This window comes from Gorilla gorilla, chromosome 13, assembly GCF_029281585.2.
Source record: "Gorilla gorilla gorilla isolate KB3781 chromosome 13, NHGRI_mGorGor1-v2.1_pri, whole genome shotgun sequence".
In the NCBI taxonomy this organism is placed as follows: Eukaryota; Metazoa; Chordata; class Mammalia; order Primates; family Hominidae; genus Gorilla; species Gorilla gorilla.
The window spans coordinates 131,499,847-131,522,021 of NC_073237.2; the positions used below are offsets into that span (position 1 = coordinate 131,499,847).

General features: G+C 55.3%; 1 protein-coding gene across 1 annotated transcript in view; it reads left to right on the top strand.

Annotated features, from left to right (window-relative positions):
- The window catches only part of LOC101131736 (noelin), a 34,582-nt gene that overhangs the window by 8,780 nt on the left and 3,627 nt on the right, over window positions 1-22,175 (top strand). Inside the window, exons 4-5 of the mRNA XM_031014268.3 lie at window positions 2,535-2,754; window positions 10,989-11,095. Of these exons, the coding sequence (XP_030870128.1) occupies window positions 2,535-2,754; window positions 10,989-11,095 (327 nt within the window). The remainder of the gene's footprint in view (window positions 1-2,534; window positions 2,755-10,988; window positions 11,096-22,175) is intronic.

Below are 22,175 nucleotides of genomic sequence, written 5' to 3' on the forward strand. Positions count from 1 at the left end.
TTCTCTTTCCCTGCCCTCCTCTCCACCTCCCTCTCTTCTTCCTCCTTCTCGTCTCCCCCTCCATCTCCCTTCTCCCCCTCCCCCTCTCCTCCTCCCCCCTCCCCCTCTCCTCCTCCTCTACCCCTCTCTCTCTCCTCCTTCTCCTCCTCCTTCCCTCCCCCCTCCTCCTCCTCTCATCCTCCTCCTCCTCCCCCTCTCCCCTATTTTCTCCCTTTCTCTTCCCCCTTCCTTCCTCCTCCGGCTCCTCCTCCTGTTCTTCCCCTTCCTCCTCCTCCCCCTTCCTCTCCTCCCCTCTCCTCTTCCCCCTTGCCCCTCTGCCTCCCCTTTCCTCTCTCTCCTCTTCCTCCCTTTTCTCTTCCTCATCCCCCTCCTCCTTTCTCTTCCTCCCCCTTACCTTCCTCCTCCTCTCCCTTCTCTTCCTTCTCCTCCCCCTCCTCTTCCCCCTCTCCCCTCCTCCTCATTCCTCCCCCCGTCTTCTTCCCCTTTCTCCTCCTCATCGCCCCTCCTTCCTCCTTCCCCTTCCTCTTCCTCCTTCCTTCCCCCTCTCCTCTTCCTCCCCCTCCTCCTCCCCCCTTCATCCTCCTCTTCCTCCTCCCTCTCCTTCTTCTCCTCCTCTGAGGCTGGGTATGCTTTCCCTTCATGCTCTCCCTTTCCCTGCAGAAATGGTCATTTGGGGCAGGGAGAAGCATAGCAAAGGTTGTTCTGTGCCTTGAAAGGACTGTTGCCCTTGGCAGTAGGGAGGCCACCACTGGCCCTGGCTTGGCAGAAGCCACCTTGACAGGGGCGGCCTGAGTGGTGGCAGCAGCATACACTCGCCCCCAAGCCCCCGTCAGTGTGGTTTGGAAGCCAGGGGTCTGAGATCCTGCGCTGCCCGAGCCAAGTCGAATATTAGCTGGGAAGGGACATCGTTATTGGCCCTTGTCATTCTGCAGCTGCTGCAGGTAAATCACATTAGCCAAAGATTAGCTGAATTGATGAGGGCCATTCTGGAGCAGGAATCTCTCAGGGCAGTTTTCACATCTGTCCTAATCTAGCCATGACAAGGCATACCATAGACTTGCAGGGAAAAAAGAGAGAGACGCCAGCCTCCTTTCCACCTCGTGGGAAGTGTTCTGCTTCTCCGGGTAACTCTGGACATTAAAACTGGTGTTTGTTTGACCTAAAATCATAGATACAGATGTGCAGCCAGGTAGAGAGATGCCCACAGTTGACTCCATCTCAGTGCGATTCGACTGAAACGTTATATGCCACCTTAAAGAAGGTATACATGCATTTTAATTAGAAATCCAGCCCAGATGTAAATGAACAGGTCAAATTACATAGCCTCGCCTGACTGGAAACTGCTGGTGTGCTCTGTCTCTGTCTTCCCGTCCTTTTTATGCTAATGTTTTTCTTTGATGTGCTCCCTGCATGAGGCAAGAACTAATTCTCTTTTAAAAATGATACATTAAATAGATGAAATGGCAAGCTAATGAAATTATAAATCTATATTATAAATAAAATAATAGCAGGCCCAATCCTGTTGAGGTGAAATGAGCCGATTGTGCTCATCAGAGGCAGGTGGACATTTTGTCCTTGCATCTGGCTGGTCATCATGAACTACTCTGGAAGGAGAGATGTTGACCTGTCTAACCAAAAAGCATTTATGTCTCTGAGCCAGCACTCCCTTCTCTGCGGCCGGCAGACTCCTGTAACGATGGGGGTGTCTTCAGCAACTGGGAGGTAGCTCATCTTGGCAAACGTTGTTGACACAGGCATCTCTCCAAGTTTCCAATTTTGGGGTGCTGTGGCTCTGGGGGAAGAAAAGCAAGCACTTGCCTATACTGTGCTAAACCGCATTAAAAAAATTCCAACAGAAATTGTGATGAGGGAATCTCAATAACTCTTAAAGCCGTTTGTTTTGACTAACTCGAGCATTACAGTGGGATTTTTCTAACTGACCATGCAAATATGTGTTTCCTGATGGCTGTCTGTTTCAGGCAGGCTAGTGAGCTAGTTCTTCAACGGTATTTCATTTTCTTACTTGCAGGGCTAACTTAAAAGAGTTTTTTCAATGCTGCAGTGACTGAAGAAGCAGTCCACTCCCATGTAACCATGAAAGAGAGCCAGAGAGCTTTTTGCACCATGCATTTTTACTATTATTTTCCAATACTTAGCACCATTTCACTAAGGAACCTTGAATACAACCAGGATCCTCCTTTGCATGCGACTGTAGCTGCATTTCATGAATAGTTTGAACCCTTGTCAATGCATTTTTTGAAAAAGAAAGAAAAAAAAAACTTCGTGTATGTGACTCAAAGCATGTAACCTTAAGATGTTGCATTCTAAACTGACAATAAAGACCTTTCCCAAATATGCTGGTGTTCTGAGGACTGTTTAATATGCTCTTCTAACTCATTTGGACCAGAACAAATAAGCCTGTAAATAAAGCGGGAATATACACACTTTCCCTCACCTAGGGAGAAGCCAGGCCAAGGCAGGGTGTGAGAGTTCTTGCATGCATCGCACTGAACCAGCTTATTTTAACCTTGCAGGCGATAAAAGCGAAAATGGATGAACTTAGGCCTTTGATACCTGTGTTGGAAGAGTACAAGGCCGATGCCAAATTGGTATTGCAGTTTAAAGAGGAGGTCCAGAATCTGACGTCAGTGCTTAACGAGCTGCAAGAGGAAATTGGCGCCTATGACTACGATGAACTTCAGAGCAGAGTGTCCAATCTTGAAGAAAGGCTCCGTGCATGCATGCAAAAACTAGGTAGGCCCAGTACCCTGCGGGACGTGGCGCTGCACTGCCCACCTCCGGCACACGCACAGGCTTAGGGAGTGGTGCTGAAGTGGACAGCGCCCGCCTGGCTTCGCGAGGTGATGGCTGGATTAGGGCTCCTGGGCAGGGCTATCTTGAGAGACAGCAAAGGAGGAGCGTAGGCTACACCCATCCTAGGGCATTATTCAGAGCCGGGTCTTGTGCAGAGGCCACAGACCCCGCTGAGTCGCACATCTGGAAAAAAATAGCATACCATCTGGCAGATTGTGTGTGTGTGTGTGTGAATCGTATGTGTGTGTGCATTGAAGACACCAGTTTAATAGGGCTGGCAATAACATCTCAGATTCCTCTGGATTGAGAACGGGGGCTGGTGGAGCTCCTGAAATATTGAATCATGCATAGTTTGAATAAAAAAGGGAACAAAATTCAATCACATCTCAGTAGAGCTGCCATTCACAGCACGGGAGGGAGCCCCCGCTCACAGCCTGGAAGGGGAGGAGACTCTGAGCAAATGAACCCCTTCCTCGGGTGTGTTTCCTAAGAAAGACCCCCAGTGTGGGGTGACCCATTTGGATTCTTATTTCTGATTGATTACCTATTCACCTTATCAACTTTCCAGTTAATTACTAGGAGAAATATTAACACATTAGTGTCTGAGTCTGCTTTTAAATAGCACATTTCAAATCCCAATTCCACTTTTAGTTTTTCTTAAGAAATATTAGCCATCCATCCTCACCAAGCTGTTTTTGTTTTTTGTTTTTTGTTTAATAACACAAAGGTTGTTGTTTTCATACTACCTACTTTTTAGGGTAACTTAGGGTAATTTTAGGGTGATTTTGCCTTATGAAGTTTATCTCAGGCTTTCTCTGATGTTCTAACTGGATTACCTTTTTATTTCTACTCTGCCTTCCACACACACACACTCCAAGTGCCTTATGATAAACCTAAAACATCCAAAAAGAACACTTAAAAAAAAAACCTCTAATGTTAGTCAGGTGAAGAGAGAGAATATTCAAGGGGAAAGAAAAGAGTCAGCCAAACCCTTGGTTTCCCAGGTTCTCAATTTAGGTGATTTTTAAACGCTCTTCTAGGTGTCCTCAGTGAACGCACAAAGCTTTAAATTCCCCAGTCCCGAAACAGAGACAATAAGAAATGCTTGGAGTCAGAGAACTAATCTGTTTTGATGTGTGCATGCTGGCTGTGTCCCACGGGGGCTGCTAACTGCATTCTTTCAGCTCTGTGCTCCATGGTGCCCAGCCCTGGTATGACAGTGGCTGGGTGATCTCAGACAGTCCGAGGAGGGGGGTCTGGGCCAGATGGCCTCTACCATGGCTTCCCAATTTGACTTTCTAGGAGTTGGTGTGAGTGTTTGACTTTCTAGGAGTTGGTGTGAATGTTAACGATGATAGGGCTGTATTAACGATCATGGGGCTATATGACTATTTCCCTTGGGTACTGTCTTCGGCTTGCTACCCATCATGACCTTGAGTGACCTCACCATTGCCCCTCTCTCCAGGACCTCCAAACACTCCCACTTATGGGGTCTCCCTCGGCCTCCGAAGAATCCAGTGGTGGGGTCTTTTTGTTGTTATTATGTATTTCCCCATGAGCAGTGTCTTCCCTCCCTGGAATAGACAGGGCACATCATGGAGAAACCCAGAGAAAACCTCCACATTTTCCAATCAAGGAATCAAGGGAGCAAAGTGAGGATTTGGAGTAAAAAGTTGCAAATAGTGAGAAGCCAAGGGCCTTTCCGAGGGGGCACCACCCCTCCCGGATGAGCTGGCCTTCCCATCTGTGCTTGGCCTATTTTTAGTAGCTGGGTGAGTTTACCTTGCGGCTTAAAATCTTGGGTCTTGTGAAAGAGATCACATGGCTGTCCTTGGGCTGCTAACACCATTGATTTGGGAGTAAAGAGAGAGGGTTAACAGGCCTCCAGAGGCCCTCTTTTTCCCACCTTTGGAGTGCAGCTGCCTGGTTTCACCTCTGCGTTTAATTCTTTCTTTGGAAGGGCTGCGACACGTAGGCGGAGCTGCTGAATCAGAGCGTCTGCAGGTGGGGCCCTGGCATCTGCCCGTAGCCAGCACCCAGCTAATCTTGACACACAGCAAACTGAGCTCCCCCGTTAGAGGAGGCAGTTTTGTAAGGTAGTAAATGCCACTCGATAGCTGTGCGACTCCCCCAAGGCATTTCCCCTCTCGAGTTTCAGCTGCCTCCTCATCTGTAAAATGGTGCAGGGAGTCCCTGAGCTCTGGGGTAATTCACGGAATGGTAATTCATGGAAGTCCTTCAGATCCTGAGCTCAGCACTGTGCCCGGCAGAGGAGGTGCTGGTAGGCAGGTAGGTCGATGGATAGAGAGGTGATGATAGCTGACTGATAACTGGATAGGTAGTTAGATAGATAAATGATTGATTGATTGATTGACTGATTGATAGATGATTGACACACAGATAGATTTAGCAGCTGCTGATCTTCCTCCTCCCTCTTCCCAGGCTTTCATTCAAGCTCAGTAACTTAAGCACCAAATTAATATCCTGCAGCTGCTTAATTTAGCTTCATTTTAGCCTTGCAAATAGGTCCCCATCTCAGGACCACCCTGGCAGCCTGTTTCCTTGCTGGGAGGTTGCTGAGGAGCCTGGCCTTCTGCAAGGTGGAGCCGGCACCCGCTGCCGGCCGTCCTGGGTGGTGAGGGCTTCTGTGAGACGTGGCATCCAGTAGTGGGAAGTTTCCTCCCCTGTCCCGGACCCCGCAGTTTCTTGGTGTGCCTGCTGTTCCTGCTGGTGTGAAGTGTGACTGTAGGTTCCATGGTCTAGTGAACAGGGTCCGGGTTCCCTTCCTGCGGTAAGCCTGGAGGAGAGGCTCTCCCAAAGTCTTCCTGATAGTTCTCTCCTTGCTGCTGCCTTCTTCAAGTCACTGTTGCTGACAAGCCCAGAACATACTCAGAAACAGAGAAAACAAGGACCAGGGCTCCATCAGCTTTCAGTTTCCAATTCTGAAGATCCCTCTTTTGATGGCATTATATGATTTTCCTAATGGCCCAGCCAGAAACTTGAATCTGAACCTCTCCTCTCGGGCATCCTCTGGAAGGGAGGCAGTTTGCCGGTTCCCCTGGAGCAAGTCTTGTTGCCAGGCAAGGGGAGAGGCAGTGCTGCCCCGTGCCCCTGGCCTCGTCCCCTGAGCTGGGCATGGGGCCCTCTCTCCAGGGGAGCCTGCAGAGGCAGATGCCCCAGCAGCAAAGCTGAGCGAAGCCAGAAGCGTGAGGGTCAGTGCACAATGCTGCTCTACCCATGGAGCTCCCGGGGCGTGGCATGTGCCTGTCAGCTTCAGGCCTCCGTGGTCCGCTCTATAAATGAGGGGTGAGGGGGCCAGCTGATTTGAAGGGCTCCTCCCAGATATACCATCCTGGCACTCTGGTGCTAAAGGCTTCCTTAGTTTCTTTTTTTTCCCAAAGGGTGAGAAGGAAGCCCCCAGACACCCAAAAGCACAGACAGAGCCTGGGCTTCAGGGTCAGTCGAGTCTTTTTGTTTCACTGGAACGCGTCTTAACAAAGCCCGCTGGCTCCAGCTTCAGAGTCCCCTGTCAGCCGCTGGGAGCTGGGCCTGCCTGGGTATCTAGGTTGATGCAAGTCCAGTTGCAGGCCCCCGTCCCAGCTCGGGATGGCAGGGCACGGTGCTTGGCTCTGGCACCATGCCCTACACTCTGTCCTGGGGGAGACAAACCTGAAGCCTCCCTCTTGTTCCCTGACCCTGAGATGTGAGAAAAGGTCAGCCAGGCAGAGAGAGGGTCTGTCTTCTCCTGCCCCCGGCCCTGAGTGGAGCTAGACAGTGAGCCACTGTCACCGGCACACATGGTGCGTTCAAGGATAGAGAGTTAAGCCCTTGCCGGTGGATTCTGAAGGAAAACCCACTAGAGTGACAGGGGAGGAAATAAACCAAAATCTAAAAAGCCGCTCAGAAGCACTGACTGAGTGGGGCCCAGGCGGCCAGGGCTTCTCCCAGGAAGTTCTCCAGATGACAGGCGGTGAGAGTCTCCTGGAGGCCCGCCCTTCCTGCCATGTGAGGAAGAGGGTCTGCCGTGACCCTTTCCTCAGTGGCCGCCCCAGCCCAGGCCCTGGGTCTGATCTCGAGGCCTGGCGGGGATGCAGCATGGTTCTCAGCTTCTTTCATCTGCATTTTGGACATTGGTTTGTCCAAGTTCCCAGCTTTGCAGACTTCTTCCAGCTTAAGTCTTCCCGGATTGCAGGGGATAAAAGCTGGGACCAAGGAAGATAGGCTCAGAGGACAGGCAGCAGGACAGGAACCCCATCTGCCTGCTTCAGGGCACTCAGCCCTCCTGGCCTGTCTCCGTTGTTGCCCAGAGACCCCTCTGTCTCTGGCCTGAGGTCCTCAGTGGGCATCTCCCCGGGCCTGTTCTATGAGATCGTCCATGCTGCTGCGTAGAAGTGGCCTCCTGCGAATAGCAAGAGGCAGGTTGTCTCATCCGCAGGGGCATCAGCTTGTCCAGGCTCCGGCCTTGCACAGCGCTCTGCCTTCTGAGCCCGTCTGGGGCCCTCGGGGGGCCTCTGCCCCTCCAGCTGAGCATGCTGGCCCTCCAAGCCCAGGCCTTCCTAGGAGAGAGAGCCCGTTTGGGCCATTTCCTGAGCCTCCAGCAGTGCAGGAAGCCCGGCCAGCCCTCTCCTGCCTCTCCCCTCCTCTTCCCTCCTTGTGCGTGCATCCTGAGTGCTCGTGACTGGAGAGGGACGCTTTCCTGAACTGCATGTGCCAAGATTCTGCTGAGGCTCTGCCATGGGCTTTTTTGGATCCTGTCAGTTCCTGAGGTCTTGGCAGAAGCAGTCTGGATGGAGAACCAAAAATAACTCCCTGACTCAAGGAGGGCAGGTGGCCTCCAGCCCCAAGGGCCCTGGGAGCTGTGCCTACAGCCAGCAGTTGGAAGATCAGGGTGCAGAGCCAGCCTCACCCTTCCCTGCCCTTGCTAAGCCAGGATTTTAAGGCTCATTTCAAGGGGTCACTTTTGCATTTAAAAGAGGGAGCTGGAGAGGGTGATGCTCAGCTCTGAGCCAGTGGGGCCCATGCAGGAGGGAAGAGGGAGCCCTTGGCCCGGGGCAGGGTGGGCCTGGGGAAGAGCCACCCTCTGGAGAGCAGAACTGCAAGGTCCAGGGTGGGCGGGATGAAGTGGGAGGGGTGAAGACCACGTCCACCTGGGCTCGCCTTTTCTGCACATCCTCAGGCTGAATCCCCAGTGATGCCTCCTGACCTCTGTGGAGCTCTGACTCTGTGGCAGGTGCTATCCCAAAAGCTCTCTGGTGGTCCCTGCCCTAATTCTCACAGCAGCCTTCCGAGGGGGCACTGTTGTTATTAGCCCATCTATAGAGAAGGAGAGGGAGTACACAGCAGCCCCCAGGGAAGAGGGTCACCCTCCCTCCTTCACTGAGACAGAGAGTGAAGCCTTCGACTTAGGAGGCTTTTCTGAGCAATGAGTCATTCGTTCATTCATTAATTCATTCCATACAAATCCCCAGGCTGAGTTTTGGAGGAAACAGAGTGAGTGCAGGAAGCTTCTTCCCTGGGGCAGTAAGACCCAGACATTCCTTGGCAGCCCCATGAGATGTACGGTGGGAAGCTGGCTCTGGCTTCAGTGAGGACAGGCAGACCAGGCAGAGTGAAGGAGGGGCACGTCTTTAGGGCAGAGGTGTCAGTTTGGGGCAAGCCAGTGAAGGTAGGTGGGAAGGTGGGGCTGGGGCCGGCACACCAGGTGGAGGGACAGCTGGAGCAAAGCTGCGTGAACCAGCAGGGCGGGGCTCTGGCCAGGCGGCGGAGAGGAGCCCGGCACTGACTTGCTGCCTCTGGCCTCTGCCAGCTGCCCGCAAGGTGGAGGGCAGACACCTGGTCTCCTTCCGGTAGGTCATGCGACTGGGATGAGTCTGCTGCGGGTGTGTTTCCGGGCATTAGTGTGGGCCAGCATCACGGAAGGCCCCGCGTGTTGACTGAGGAGGCTGAAGTGGCCAGAGCCCGTGTGCGCTGCTGGATGGAAACCCAGCATGGGGCCGCCACTCCTCTAGGCTTCTCCTTCCGGACAACTAACAGAACCACGGCGTGGAGAGTCCTCATGGGATGTTCACAGGGCCAAAGCACTGTCTTAGGGGACACCAGCCTCTGGATGGCAGGGAGGGCTGCAGAGGGGCTGTGAAGGGCTTCTCCCAGCACCCACCCAGTGCAGAGGGAGCTGCTGTCTCCCCCGAAGCCCAGGGCCCCCCAGCAGCCGGAGGGTGAGCCCAGCCATGGCTCCTGCCTCCCACCTCCTGCCTCCTGCTCCTCCAGGGCCTTAGTGAAGCCGCCCTGAGCTCCCCCTCTCCGCCAGCGAGTTGCACTGGGGTGAAAATCTGGGCCGGGCTCTCCTGGAAGAGGAGTCTCTTGTGAGACTTCTCAGACCCCCCACATCTTCTTACTTCTCATCCCCATAGACGCCGGTCAGCTGTGGCCATCTCCTCTCCGTCCCTTTCTTCTGCTGCTTCTCCTCCCACAGATGGGGAGCATGGCCTGGCCCAGAGCCCGTGTGGACCACGGCCGAGAAGACCCTGGCAGCCTCTCACCCGGCCCCACTGCCGGGAAGCCTGCAGCCATGAGGGGACAATATTTACTTGGGAAAGCACATAATTCCTCCTGAAAGTAGGAATGAGGGACTAAGCACGGAGGAGGAAGGGAGGGAAGGGCTGTGACATTTCTTCTTCCAATCGGGGCAGAGGCGGCAGCCCGGGAGCCAGGTTGCCGGGGCCTTGGAGCAATGCAGCCCGACTCGATGGGAATTTGGGGGCAAACCCAGTCTTTTTCTGTGGGCAGTGGGCTCCTCGTCCCTCTGAAAGCCCCTGGTGCCCGGATGCACGCTCTCCCGCCAACCCACAGAATCGGAGAAGCCTCCACACCGGCGGGGCCGGGAGCGTTCCTCTTTCTGGTCTTGTGTGATGCCAGTAACAGGCCACTTCCAGTTGGGAGAGAGTGGGAGGCACCCTGAGACCCGCGCTGAGCATGGGAGTGGCCGGGCCGCGTCCTCCCGGGGACCAGCCTGGAGCCTGCCCCACCCTGCTTGCCGACGGGATTATCCTGGCTGAGTCGAGGTCCGGGCGCACTCACCCGCAGTCTTCCCCCACACGTGGATGGCCTCTGAACTCGTGTGCTCGTGCAAGCCCACCGAGGGTGCCACGCACCCTGGCGGGCTTGGCCAGGAGGGACAGGGAAGGGTGCGGGGGCTTGTGGCGGAGGGGCCCTTCCTCTACCCTCCCCAGGAAAGCCACCCACTTCCCATCCAGGGTCCCTGTTAGAATCAGGAGCGTTTGGCCCTTCAGAGGGCGGCCGAGGCTCGTGCATTCCGGAAGAGCTGCGTGGCTGCGCAGACACACCGGCCTCCGGGCAGGAGGAGTTCTGTTCCTGTGCAGTGGGTGTGGAAGCCGCCCTGAGCCCTCGGGGGTGTGGGGGGCTCCAGCCTCAGCCCAAATCACCGGGTGGCCCGGGTGTGTCCCTCCTCACCTCCATGGTCCTCTGTGAGACGGGAGGGCTGCTGAGGTCACATCCAGGATCCCATCCGCCCTGGTGCGCTCCAGCCTGGGCTCCTCCCACCGGCAGAAGCAACCGGCTCACGCCTGTGGGAGAAGCGTGCAGGCTCTTCCTGCGGGAAGGCAGCTGTGGCCTTTGTCCCGGGTCAGTTCCGGAGCAGCTGGTGGTGCTGCTGCTCCATCGTGGGACAGGGCCTGCCTGGATGCAGTGTCTCACACTGGGCCTGACTGTGCCCCACGCGGGCTGGGCTGTCAGGGCATGACCTCTAATGCCCTTGGGGGTGGAGCCGCTGCGTTCCCATTTCCAAGAGAGGAAAATTGAGTCTTGGCAAAGCTGACCCCCTCTCCTAGAGGTGCTGCTCCAGCACCCCCATCCCCAGGCCATGGGTCCAGCAGGCTGAGGAGGCGTGAAGCCTGGGAGGGCGGCCGTCTGCCCACGGCTCTTCCCTGCTATCCTGGCCACAGCTGCTCTGTTTTGGGGAGGAGGTGGCTTTTCCGAGACTGGGGGAGTTGTCTGTGAAAACAAGGGCGTGAGCAGCTTTCCACAGCACCCCAGACCCCGAGGGCAAGAGGAGAAGCCGCCACATGGCACGTGTGCTCTGGGCAGTCGGGGTCAGGGTGACCACCGCGGGCCAGGGCCCCCGCCCTCCCTCTCCTGACCTGCGTGCTCTTTTCCAGCTTGCGGGAAGTTGACGGGCATCAGTGACCCCGTGACTGTCAAGACCTCCGGCTCGAGGTTCGGATCCTGGATGACAGACCCTCTCGCCCCTGAAGGCGATAACCGGGTGAGTGTCCCCTTATGTCATAGGGGGTCATTTGGGCAAGGGCGCTCTCGGACACCTGGTGGGCCCCAGACATGGGTACAAGCCACGCCCACCCTCCAGGGCCTGTGGACTGGGCAGCTTGGTGCCTGGGGGCGTTTGTTCCTGGAAGACTTTCAGGAGGGACCCAGGCCTCTATGCTAATCCAGAGCTGTAGATCATGGGCCAGGGAGTGACATGAGGTTGATGGTATCCCATGACATGGCTGTAGACCCCTTCAAGGCCTCCTCCCCGGCCCAGTGGGCTGGGCTGGGCTGGGCTGGTGCCCCAAGTCCATTTCTCTGGAGCTGAAACCCAGCCCTGACTTTTCCGGTCCTTGCATCTGCTTCAGGAAGAGAATTCATTAGGCCTTTCTTGTTTTAATGACATCTCATTTGTATTTCATTTGCCATTCCTTTCATGGCTGATGGAGACTCATGTTCCTTTTGATTTAGGAAAGAGGCCATGTTCTTTTTTCCCAGGCTTTTCCCCCCTCGGTGAAACCTCAGAAGAGGAGAGAGAAACAGGCATCATATTTGCCTTTATCTGGGGAGCTGGGTTTTATGTTCGAACCCCTTTGAAAAATGGGGAAGTGAGGGTGGCTGCCCGACCGATGGTGAGGCCCGGCCTCGCTCGGCCCCTGGGCCCCAGACCCCTGGATACAGGCAGCGTGGGCTTGTAGACTCCCTCCAAAGCGAGCACCCTCTGAAGGCTCTCGATGGGGGAGGGAAGCTGTCAGGGCTTCGCTGTCCCTTGATTTGCAAACTGACCTCTGGCTGCCAGAGTGGGCATTTCTCACCCAGCAACCCCTTCCTTCAGGGGTTTGCAGGACACTTAGAAAATAAACACTTAAAAACAAACAACCCAGCTCTGCCCTGGGCCGACTGAGAAAGGCCCTTTGAAATGTGAGATTCTCTAAGCTTTATCTGGAGCGGGTTTGATGGAAGGGATGGACCCAGCTCTCTCCCCTCTGATTTCTGATCTCTTTGCCTCCCTCCTTCACCATTGCCACCATTTCCACGAAATCTCTTATATTTAAAACATGGGCGGCACGGCCTCTGGCACACTCCTTCCTTCCAGGAAGATGGCTGGGGAGGGGAGGGGGACTGGCAGACTTGCTAGAGCCTGTTGCATGTGTCTTGATCCCCCAGCCTCGCATGGGAGTGGCCCCCGCCCCCATCTGGAGGGGCTGGCCAGACTGCAGAGCCGGGATACAATTGGTGTTGGGTGTTTCTCGGGGAGGTTTTTCTGTTTTCTAAATTGTGACAGCTGAGGCTTGGAAGTTTTCTAACAATTTAATTAGCTGTGAAGACTCTGACCACTCTTTTATTACACATCCCACCTGGAAAACCCCACTTATGTTCAGAGTTAGGAACTTGCTCCTGCCACAGATGTTTTTGTAATGATCATAATACAGAAGAAAACAAGGTGATGCTGGCAGGCACTTAGAAAGCAGGCCCGGGCACAGTGGCTCACACCTGTAATCCCAGCACTTTGGGAGGCTGAGGCGGGCGGATCAGCTGAAGTCAGCAGTTTGAGACCATCCTGGCCAACATGGTGAAACCCCATCTCTCTAAAAATGCAAAAATTAGCCAGGCGTGGTGGCGTGCACCTGTAATCCCAGCGACTCCGGAGGCTGAGGCATGAGAATCGCTTGAACCTCGGAGGCAGAGGTTGCAGTGAGCTGAGATCGTGCTACTGCACTCCAGCCTGGGTGATAGAGCGAGGCTCTGTCTCACAAAACAAAAAACAAAAAAAAACAGCGAGCGTGTCCTGTGTGCAGGTGCTGTCCAAAGCACTTTCTTTTCATGTATTAACTCCCTTAATAGCAGGGGGAAGGACGGGGCCTTCATGCAGCCATCTGCGTGCCCTTCCTGCTTTGTCCTCTCTGGGACCTGCCCGCGTCGGGGTCATTGGCATCTCAGTGTGGATGACAAGACTGTTCTCACCCCCAGAGGCAGAAGGGTCTCAGGATCATGGAGTGCCTGTCTGCAGCATGCATTGACACTCCAAGCCGAGTCCCTTATACCACCCTCCCCCTACAAGTGCCCTTCCCACACCTCCCCGCAATCTGGCCCACCCCACTATGCAGAGCAGGAAAACCATCCCACAAACCCATGCTGGCCACATTGAGATCTGTGAGCAGGAAGCAGTCACCTCCCTGCTGCAGAGGGCAACCCCAGGGCTGGACTGCTCTGTCTGTATCTAACACCCCCCAGGACTGGACTGCTCTGTACCTAATGCCCCCCAGGACTGGACTGCTTTGTCTGTACCTTACACCCCCCAGGGCTGGACTGCTCTGTCTGTATCTAACGCCACATGTGTGTGCCTCTTGACTTCTGTTTTTGTATCACCTTCCTTTGTCGTAGGGAGCACTAGTCAAGTTATCGTTTTTCTAGGTACCAAGGATCTGGGGCTCCTGGAAGCCCCGGCTGTTTGCTTTGCACAGTGCAGCGAGGGTGTGGGTTTGCAAAGCTGTCGCGGTGCTGATGGATGCTTTTGATCATTAGGCATCTATTTTCTGCTTGATGACTGGATCGCCCTCCAGGAAAAGAGACTCTGATGATGGGTAGAATGTGGGGAGAAGAAGCCCCAGGAGAAGGGATCCCTGGCAAGGGGGTGGGGGAGATGGGTTTTGGGGCTGGCAGAGGAGCCACCGGGGGCCTGCTCAGAGCACCCTCGGCTACGGCCATTCCAAGCCATACGCTCAGCACAGCCTCCAACTCCCAGTGTGCTAAGTGACATGTCCCCAGGTCCTGCCATTGATCTAGGCCAGCCGTGGTTTGTTTGTTTTGATCTTTTCCAATCTCCCATTCAGTTTTGATCACACACACAGGAGCCCAATAACTCGCTCCAAAAAAAAGAAAAAGAAATCAATGTTGGCTTCAGTGCAGGCTGCCATGGAGGGCATTGTAAGGCGGGTGTGGCCAAGGGCAGAGGGGAGAGGTTCAATGGGGCTGCCTAGTAGAGAGCCCGGCTCAGGGGACCTGCAGAATCTCTGTGTTCATGTGACCACAGGAGGGATGATCCTGAGCCAGCTTCAGGGCCTTGCTAAACTGTCAGAACAAGGTTAGCTTGGGACGCCTTTGCATCAGGCCTTTCTGGATTCATTTATTAGCACTGACTGTATGTCCAGCCTGTGCTGAGCACTGAGAACCCCCAAGTTCTTCTCAGCAGGAAGCCACCCCTGCGCTTCCCAGGGCACCGGGCCCCACAGCCCCTCCTTTCCTTCCCGCCCGTCCCATTGCCTCAGTGTTGGAGGAGGGAAGGGCTGTGTGGAGGTTGGCCAGCTCTCAACCTGATGCATGAATGCCCTGCCAGGCTGTGTTCCCGCCCACTGGGAGACCACATGAGTTCTGGGACCCCTTCCCCAGCTCGGAGGCTCCTGGCCTGCTCTGACCATGGGCTGCCTTCCAGAGCCCAACATCTGCCTCCTCCTTTCTGACCCGCTTCCTATAAAAGTCTCAGGTCAGCTCACATCAGACACCACACACCAAAAAGGGGGCCAGCGCTACTCCCACCACCCCAGGAAGTTCATGTTTGAAGGGGTGATACAATTAGGAAAACACTGTCATTTACAAACAGCAGCAAGCTTAGCTTAGCGTTTCAAAGTCCTTTCCCATCATCTAAACAGCGTCAAGGCCATCTAGATATTTTATAAGGATCCTACAGAACTTTTTTTCCAGAAGGTGGAAATATCCAAAATGCATAAAACCGTGTGGGTGCAGGCAGTGGGCTGCCCACCGCCAGTGGTGCAATAAACATCAGCGTCCCTTCGAATCACTTCTCAGTGTGAGGAGGGACATTCCCAGGACCGAGAATCGTTGTCTGTTCCCCTTCAGCCTTCACTCCCCAAGTGGAGCCTCCGGCAGAAACTGCCAGCATCCCCCCCACCTCTTTCCCACCACCCATTCAGCTACGGCCCCCTTTAGAGCGTCTTTTCCAGCGGCCCAGGCTCCTTGATGTTAGGAATTCTGTCAGGAGGACATGTGACAGATGCTCGCCAAACCAAAGGGAAGTGCCAGCGCGGGCCCAAGTCCCTACGCCAAGACCCTTTAAATAGCATCCACTTCCCACTTCCCGGGGGCTGCATCAGAGGCATTTGGGACGGCAGTGCCAGATCCATGCCCATCGTCCAGCTCTACCCTGAACCGAGAGGCCCTCTTCACTGGGAAGCTGATGAAAGTAATCGGGACAGTTAGGAAAATCCCACGTTCTCAGTAAACTGCACCACATGTGGCTGAAATGCGGTGCAGAGGTTCAGACAGCCAGTTTTTCTTATACGGGAAGCTGTGTTGGGCCTCGGTTTCGGAGAAGCCTGCTCCCCTGAAAGCATGGTATTTACAAATGCATTTTGTGTTTGCGTGAGAATGAAGAACCCACCCATTGCTTTATCTTTTCCGGCAAAGAAACCCTCATGGGTTGGGGAGGGGATTTGGGCGGGAACTTGGGGCCTTCCAGCCTGTGTCGTCGAATTAGAGTGAGGCTGTGCTCGGGGCAGGGTGGCCTCGCTCACCGTCTGGCCACAGGCTCTCAGGGACTGTAGCGCATGGCCCATTGAACTAGAGAAGGATGATCAGTGTGCAGAGACCCCCACGACCCCCAGGAGGCCTGAGTCCAGCCCTGACCCCCTGCTTTTCCTAGATCTCGGGGCTGGGAATCTGAACTTTCCTGCCTGTGCTGAGGGTGGGTGTGTTGTGGAGCTTGGGGACATCAGATGTCACCAGTGAGCTCCTGTGTGGGGTCCCTGTGGGTGGCGTGGTTCAGAGCTGGGCACAGAGGTTCAGAGCTGCTCCACACTGGAGTCTGCGTCTCTCTGCTGCCCCTCCCAGCTCTGTGACCTTTGGGATATTCTTTTTTTTTGAGACGGAGTCTTGCTCTGTCGTCAGACTGGAGTGCAGTGGTGCAATCTCAGCTCACTGCAACCTCCGCCTCCCGAATTGAAGCAATTCCCAGGCCTCAGCCTCCCGAGTAGCTGGGATTACAGGTGCATGCCACCACTTCCGGCTATTTTTGTGTGTGTGTTTTTTAATACAGACAGGGTTTCACCACATTGGCCAGCATGATCTCTATCTCCTGACCTCATGATCCACCTACATCAGCCTCCCAAAGTGCTGGGATTACAGGCGTGAGCCACCACTCCCAGCCAGGACATTCTTAACCTTCTGTTCCTTGGGGTCATGATCAGAAAGGGCACACCTGCACAGGGGGCTCTCAGCATACATTGTGGGGGCAGCACCAGTGGCTCTAATACACCAGGTTTCAGCTCATGGCACACAGCAGCCCGTCCAGCTGTGAATGAAGAGCAGTTAGGTCAGGGAGGGACATGCACTGGCCACTGATCTGCCAAGAGGGCTCCATGGAAAGACAGCACCAGGGGCCACCCGCCCTGTGGGGCTCTCAGTTGGGAGAGGCACCTGCAGAAGAGTCTCTGGTCTCTGCTGTCTAAGGTCCCTGTTCCCTCCAGGCTGCACTGGCCTTCTGTTCCCAGAATGTTCTCTCTGGTCTCCTCTTCCTATGCCTGGGGAACCCCAAGATTCTTCCAGCACGAGGATTTTTGCATGGAGCCATGGCCCCTCATGAGGTCAGAAGCTTTGGGAGGACAGGGCCTGTGTCCCCAGCACCTGGAAAATAGGAGATGAATGGTGGCCCTTGATGGAGCTTGGGGCCCAGCCTTGGGGCTCTGTGTAGCCAAGACCTGGGGCAGGATGGCCAGCCAGCCATGCACACCTGCTTTCAGGCACCATTCTCCCAGTCGGTGGGTGACCCGTCCACCCAGTCCGCACAGGGCCACTCTTGGGCGGGCGTCTCCTGGGCCACTATGGATGCCTTGACCCTGGGAGAGCTCAGCAGCAAGGGCTTGTGTGGACACCGTGGTGTCCTGGGAGGATGGCGGCATGAGAACTTGCCTTCTGCAGGGGCACAGACAGAGGCCACCACATGGGGCCGCCAAGTGAGATTGGGACAAGGTCCCTGAGGGGGAGAAGGAAGGGGGATGAGAAGAGGCCATGGCAGGAGGGAAGAGGGCATTGCTGGGGGCATCCAGCCAGGGATGAGCAGGTTCGGGGAGCTGCTGTCTCCTTCATAGATGGAAGCCGCTTTGTGGCGTGGGGGAGGGCAGCCTTGGGAACCTGGGTGGAAGCAAGCTGTGTCGGGGTCAGGGCAGGCTTTGGATGTGCTGTGTGCAAAATCCAGACGAGCCTGCACGCTTCCTAATGCACAGAGCAGGTGGCAGCCGGCACAGCTGGCCATGTGACCCTGAGAGAGGCCTTCCTTCTCTCTGGGCCTCTCTGAAGCGGGGATTTGGGGACGGGGTCCCTAAGCCTCTGTGATTCTGTGGAGGGATGGATGTCACGGCCTGTCTCGCTGCATCCTGGGCTAGTCCGGAGGCCAAGCCCCCTGTGGTCTCGGTTTTCAGATGGGCTGACCCTTCCACCACGTCCCCACAGGTGGTCTTACGGCCTTCTTCCTTTGGGTGGTGCCTGGGCCTGGTGAGCTCCCGCAGGCTCTGAGGGCCGTGTCTAGCCTACCCAGAACCACCAAGGCCACTCGGGTCCAGGCTAAGGACATAAATGATGATGGCTGGCATTTATTGAACCACTACAGGTGGCAGGTCCTCACAGGACCTATTTTACAGCAGAGGGAACTGAGGCACAGAGAGGGGTGGAAACTCCCCAGGTCTCACTGGAGACTGGCGGTGGCTGGCGGTGGAGGCGCTTCTTGTCGCCGCACTAACAGGAGTCCAGCCATGTGGACACCCCTCACTCCGTGGGATCCACAGAGCAGTGCTTGGGAGGCCAGAAAGCTTTGGCAGACCCACGGTGTGCCCTGAGCTGAGTGGGGGTGCTGGGTCACAGTGAGGCGGCAAAGCCTCCCCTCCGGGCTCACGGTGGGAGACACATGCCTGATGCCCCAGCACATGGGTGTGGAAGCCCAAGAGGTGCCCTGTGGCTGCTGCAGGAGCTCCCACAGCCTGGGGGGGCACCACAGGGGCTCACTGCCACCCAGTGCTGGAGGCTGGAAGCCCCAGACCAGGGCGCCTGCAGGGCTGCGCTCTGAAGATGCCAGGGGAGGACCCTCCTGCGTCTCATGGCTCCATGTGTTCCTGGCTGTGGCTGCATCACTCCAGTCTCTGCCTCCGTCTTCACATGGCTCCTCCCTGTGTCTGTGTCCCCTCTTCTGTCTCTTATAAGGACACTTGTCACTGGATTTAGGGCCCACCTTCATCCAGGACCAGCTCATCTTGAGATTCTTTTTTTTTTTTTTTTTTTTTTTTTGAGATAGGGTCTTGCTCTGTTGCCCATGCTGGAGTGCAGTGGTGCAATCTCGGCTCACTGCAAGTGATTCTCCTACCTTAGCCTCCCGAGTAGCTGGGATTACAGGCACGTGCCACCATGTCCGGCTAATTTTTATATTTTTAGTAGAGACGAGGTTTCACTGTGTTGGCCAGGTCTCGAACTCCTGACCTCGTGATCCACCCACCTTGGCCTCCCAAAATGCTGGGATTACAAGCATGAGCCCCCATGCCCAGCCGAGATTCTTAATCCTATCTGCAAAGACCTTTTTCCCAAATAAGGTCCCATTTGCAGGTCCCAGGATGTGGACCTATCTTCTGGGGGCCACTATTCAGTCCACTATAAGAGTGGACACCTGCCTGCCTGGGGGTACAGGGGTTTAGGAAATACCTCCCAAGGGGGTGAGTGTGGCCTGGGGCAGGGATGGGGACGGGGTGGAGGGGCGGCTCCCGCAGGCACAGAGGCAAGAGATGGTAGGTCTGGGACTGAAGGATGTGACTGGGCAGCCCGGGAAGGGAGGGAGGGGCTGGCTGGGCAGCAGAGTTTGGAGTTTGGGATCAGGAAGGGTGTGTACAGGGGACTGGGTAAGGGACAGGCTGGACCGGCATTCTAGAAGGTTCACACAGGCCACACCAGAGCTGCAGAGGCCAGGAGGGAGCTGCCAGCACCACTGAGGAATGAGGTGGCGGGAACCAGGCCCCGGACACGGATTATTCCCATGTGCATGGGGAACAGCCCTCTTCGCACGCGGCACAGTGTGGCCCCCGGAGCTGATGTCATCCAAGTCCCCCACCCACCCCTGCTCTATGGCAGGAAGGATGAGGCCAGGCAGGAACAGCAAGCTTCTCCCTGCAAATGCGTCTGCCCTATTTAGGACAATTTCCCCGCTGGAGCTCGACACACACAGATCCTTTCCTCAAGACCGCTAGGGCCACAAAAGGTCAAGGGTGAATGTACTTCTTTGTAGTTCAGCCCTGCTAGGAAAGAAATATCCTCTATTGTGGGAGCCACCGAAATCTTCAGCCAGGGGTGCCATCTTCACCTTCCTACACATTCACCCTCAGGTCTGCAGCTTCAGGCCAAGCCTTCAAACCCACGTCCACATCCGGGTTGCATCCTTCGGAAGAGGGAGAAGGCCGGCGAAGCCTTACCTGGCCAGGCCCCACTTCCCCAGCACAGGGACGAGATTGCTTGCCCAAGGTCAGGCCTGGTGGGTGACGCAGGGACAGAGGGTTTGCCCTCCAGGTTCCCCTGGGGGGCAGAAAGGATAAGTGGACGGAGGGAAATGGACCGTTTACCTGGCAGGTTCATGGCATGGACAGCAGCGCGTCAGGGCTGGGGCTTTTCAGCCTCACCCACTGACGTGTGGGACCGGATCATGCCTCGTTGCAGGGGGCTGTTGGTGTGTGGGGATGGGTAGCAGCACCCCTGGCCTCTGCCCCTAGATGCCAGCAGCACTTTCCCCACTTCCCAGTCAAGACAATCCAAACTGTTTCTGGGCATGTCCAGTGCCCCCAGGGCAGATCACCCCTGGCTAGATTGGTGGTTTCAAGCTCAGGGTTTGGAGTCCCCTCCTGGCTCTGACCACTGGAAAGTCACCAAACCTCCCTGGCCTCCATTTTCTAGTCTAAAAATGGGGCGATCACGGCTCCCTGGGTGCACGGGCTCATGTGATAATTGAAGGCAACAGATGATGCCAGCGTCCGGCACAGTGAATGCCCTGAGTAAGGGCACACAAGTGACCTGGCATCCAGGCAGCCTGGTTCCGCTCTTGGCCTTTTGCTGGGTGCCCTTGGGTCTTTTTGGAAAGAACGATAGGTCCTGCCCGGAGGCACAAGTGCTCAATCTCCCTAAAAGCTGGTACTGTATTTGGGGCCGCCTCCCCAGAGAGGAAGCTAGCAGGCATTGATGGGATTTGACCTGAGCCTTGGGACTTGGAGAAAGGGGAAGAAAAAGGCCTTTCAGATGAGAAGGTTGAGGGAATGAACTCAGAGGAGGGGGCCTACTGTGAAGCACCGGGCTCCTTATCCCAAGGCCTGTGGGGTTCTGAGTGCCTCTCTTTGCATGGGTGCCTTCCCATTGGCAACTGGATCTCAGCCTCGAAGGAGTTTTTACCCCACAGAAACTGGCAGACGCTCAGAGCGGCCTCCCCTGAACCCTGCCTGAGCCTGTGCACCATGTGCCGATTCTCCTTCCCACCCCCAATTACATCTTCAGAGTGCGGTGTCCTGTGTATGATTTGCTGGTGTACTGGAAGAGAAGGTGATTTAAAAATCCTTAGCAAGTTGATGCTGGTGTATCCCCATTCTGCCCGTGGGAAGGAGGCTCTGGACCCAGGGTACAGGGGTGAGTCACCCTGGGTCCCCGCGATCAAGGGCTTGTTTGTGGGGGTGATGTGTGAACACAGTCAAAGGTGTTCTGTGTGCTGCGATGGCAGGGGTGGTTCCCCTCCAGGCAGGTCAGGAGAGGGCTTGGGGGAGGAATGGTATTAGATGTGAGTTTCAGAAGCAGTGAGCTCCCTGTCTGATGAGATAGCCAAGCAAAGAGGGGGCAAGAGGGCAGCTTTGTGGCAGTGTCATTAAGGGGGTTTCAGCACATGGCCCCGTTCCCTCCAATACCCCTCCTGGTTCTAATCTGTGACCCACATCATTGAGGTTTGGTCTGTGGGAGGCTAAGGATAATAGCCTCAAATGAGGCCCAGCTGGAAAAAAAAAAAAAGATCTCATTAAAAACAAAAAGCACATCTGCTTGTAAGTATCTGAATGGATGTCTTGAGAAGAAGGTTATAATTTTTTTTTTAATTTTTAGCGCATGTGTAATGCCAAGTCTGAAAGCTTCCTCATCCTTAGTCTCCTGCAGCTCCAGAGCCCTCGACGGATAAAGCAGCTGTCTCATTGCCAGACAGATGCATGCAGAGCGGCACCAGCCTGCCAGACTCCTTCTGCCTAACTGCGTTGCTTTCTAATTTGCTCCCACATTGGTCGAAAATGACTAAAGCATTCTGCGCAAAGTCCAGACAGTTCTCAAGTCAACTGGCATTTCATCAGAAATCTCTTCTTCTGTAACCCCAAACTTGGGCCATTACTGGGTTTGCTATCTTGGTTGCTTTCGACAACCAGAGCCTTCTTCAAAGCCCATATTCTTCTCAGAGAGGCACTTTTGCTGGATTAGGGGTGACAATGAGTGATTACACTCACAGCATCCCAAATGCCAAATTAATGACGTTCCGCCCTGCAGACAGGATGACTCAGTCCGTGCCGCAGCGATGGCCTGGTGGGAGGAGAGGCCTCGAGCGTGGTGTCTTGTTGGGATATGGGAGCTGGCCCTTCCCGGTGACTTTGAGAGTCGATCCTCACTGCAGACAACAGCTGCCCGGGGCTGTGAGCATTTGCCATCGGCTAGGCCAGGCGGCTGTGCCCCTTCGAAGGCCCGCTTCAGCGCTGGGTTCTGTACTGAAGGAGCTCCTTTCTTGCACACGTGTGTATGACCCCCACTATGGGCCAGGCCCCTGGCTAGGGGTATGGCAGTGAACAGATAGGTGCAGCTGCTGCCCCACAACCTGGTGTCATCCCAAGCAAGCAGAGGGCAGGATTAGGGGCGAATGGCTGCACGTATATGCCTGTGTGCTCCCATCCCACCTTCCCGCTAGATTCTTTCTTCAAACTGGGCCTGTGTGTCCCATCCCAAATTCCCACTAGATCCTTTCTTCAAACTGTGTGTTCCCATCCCACCTTGCCACTAGACCCTTTCTTCAAACTGGGCCATCCTTT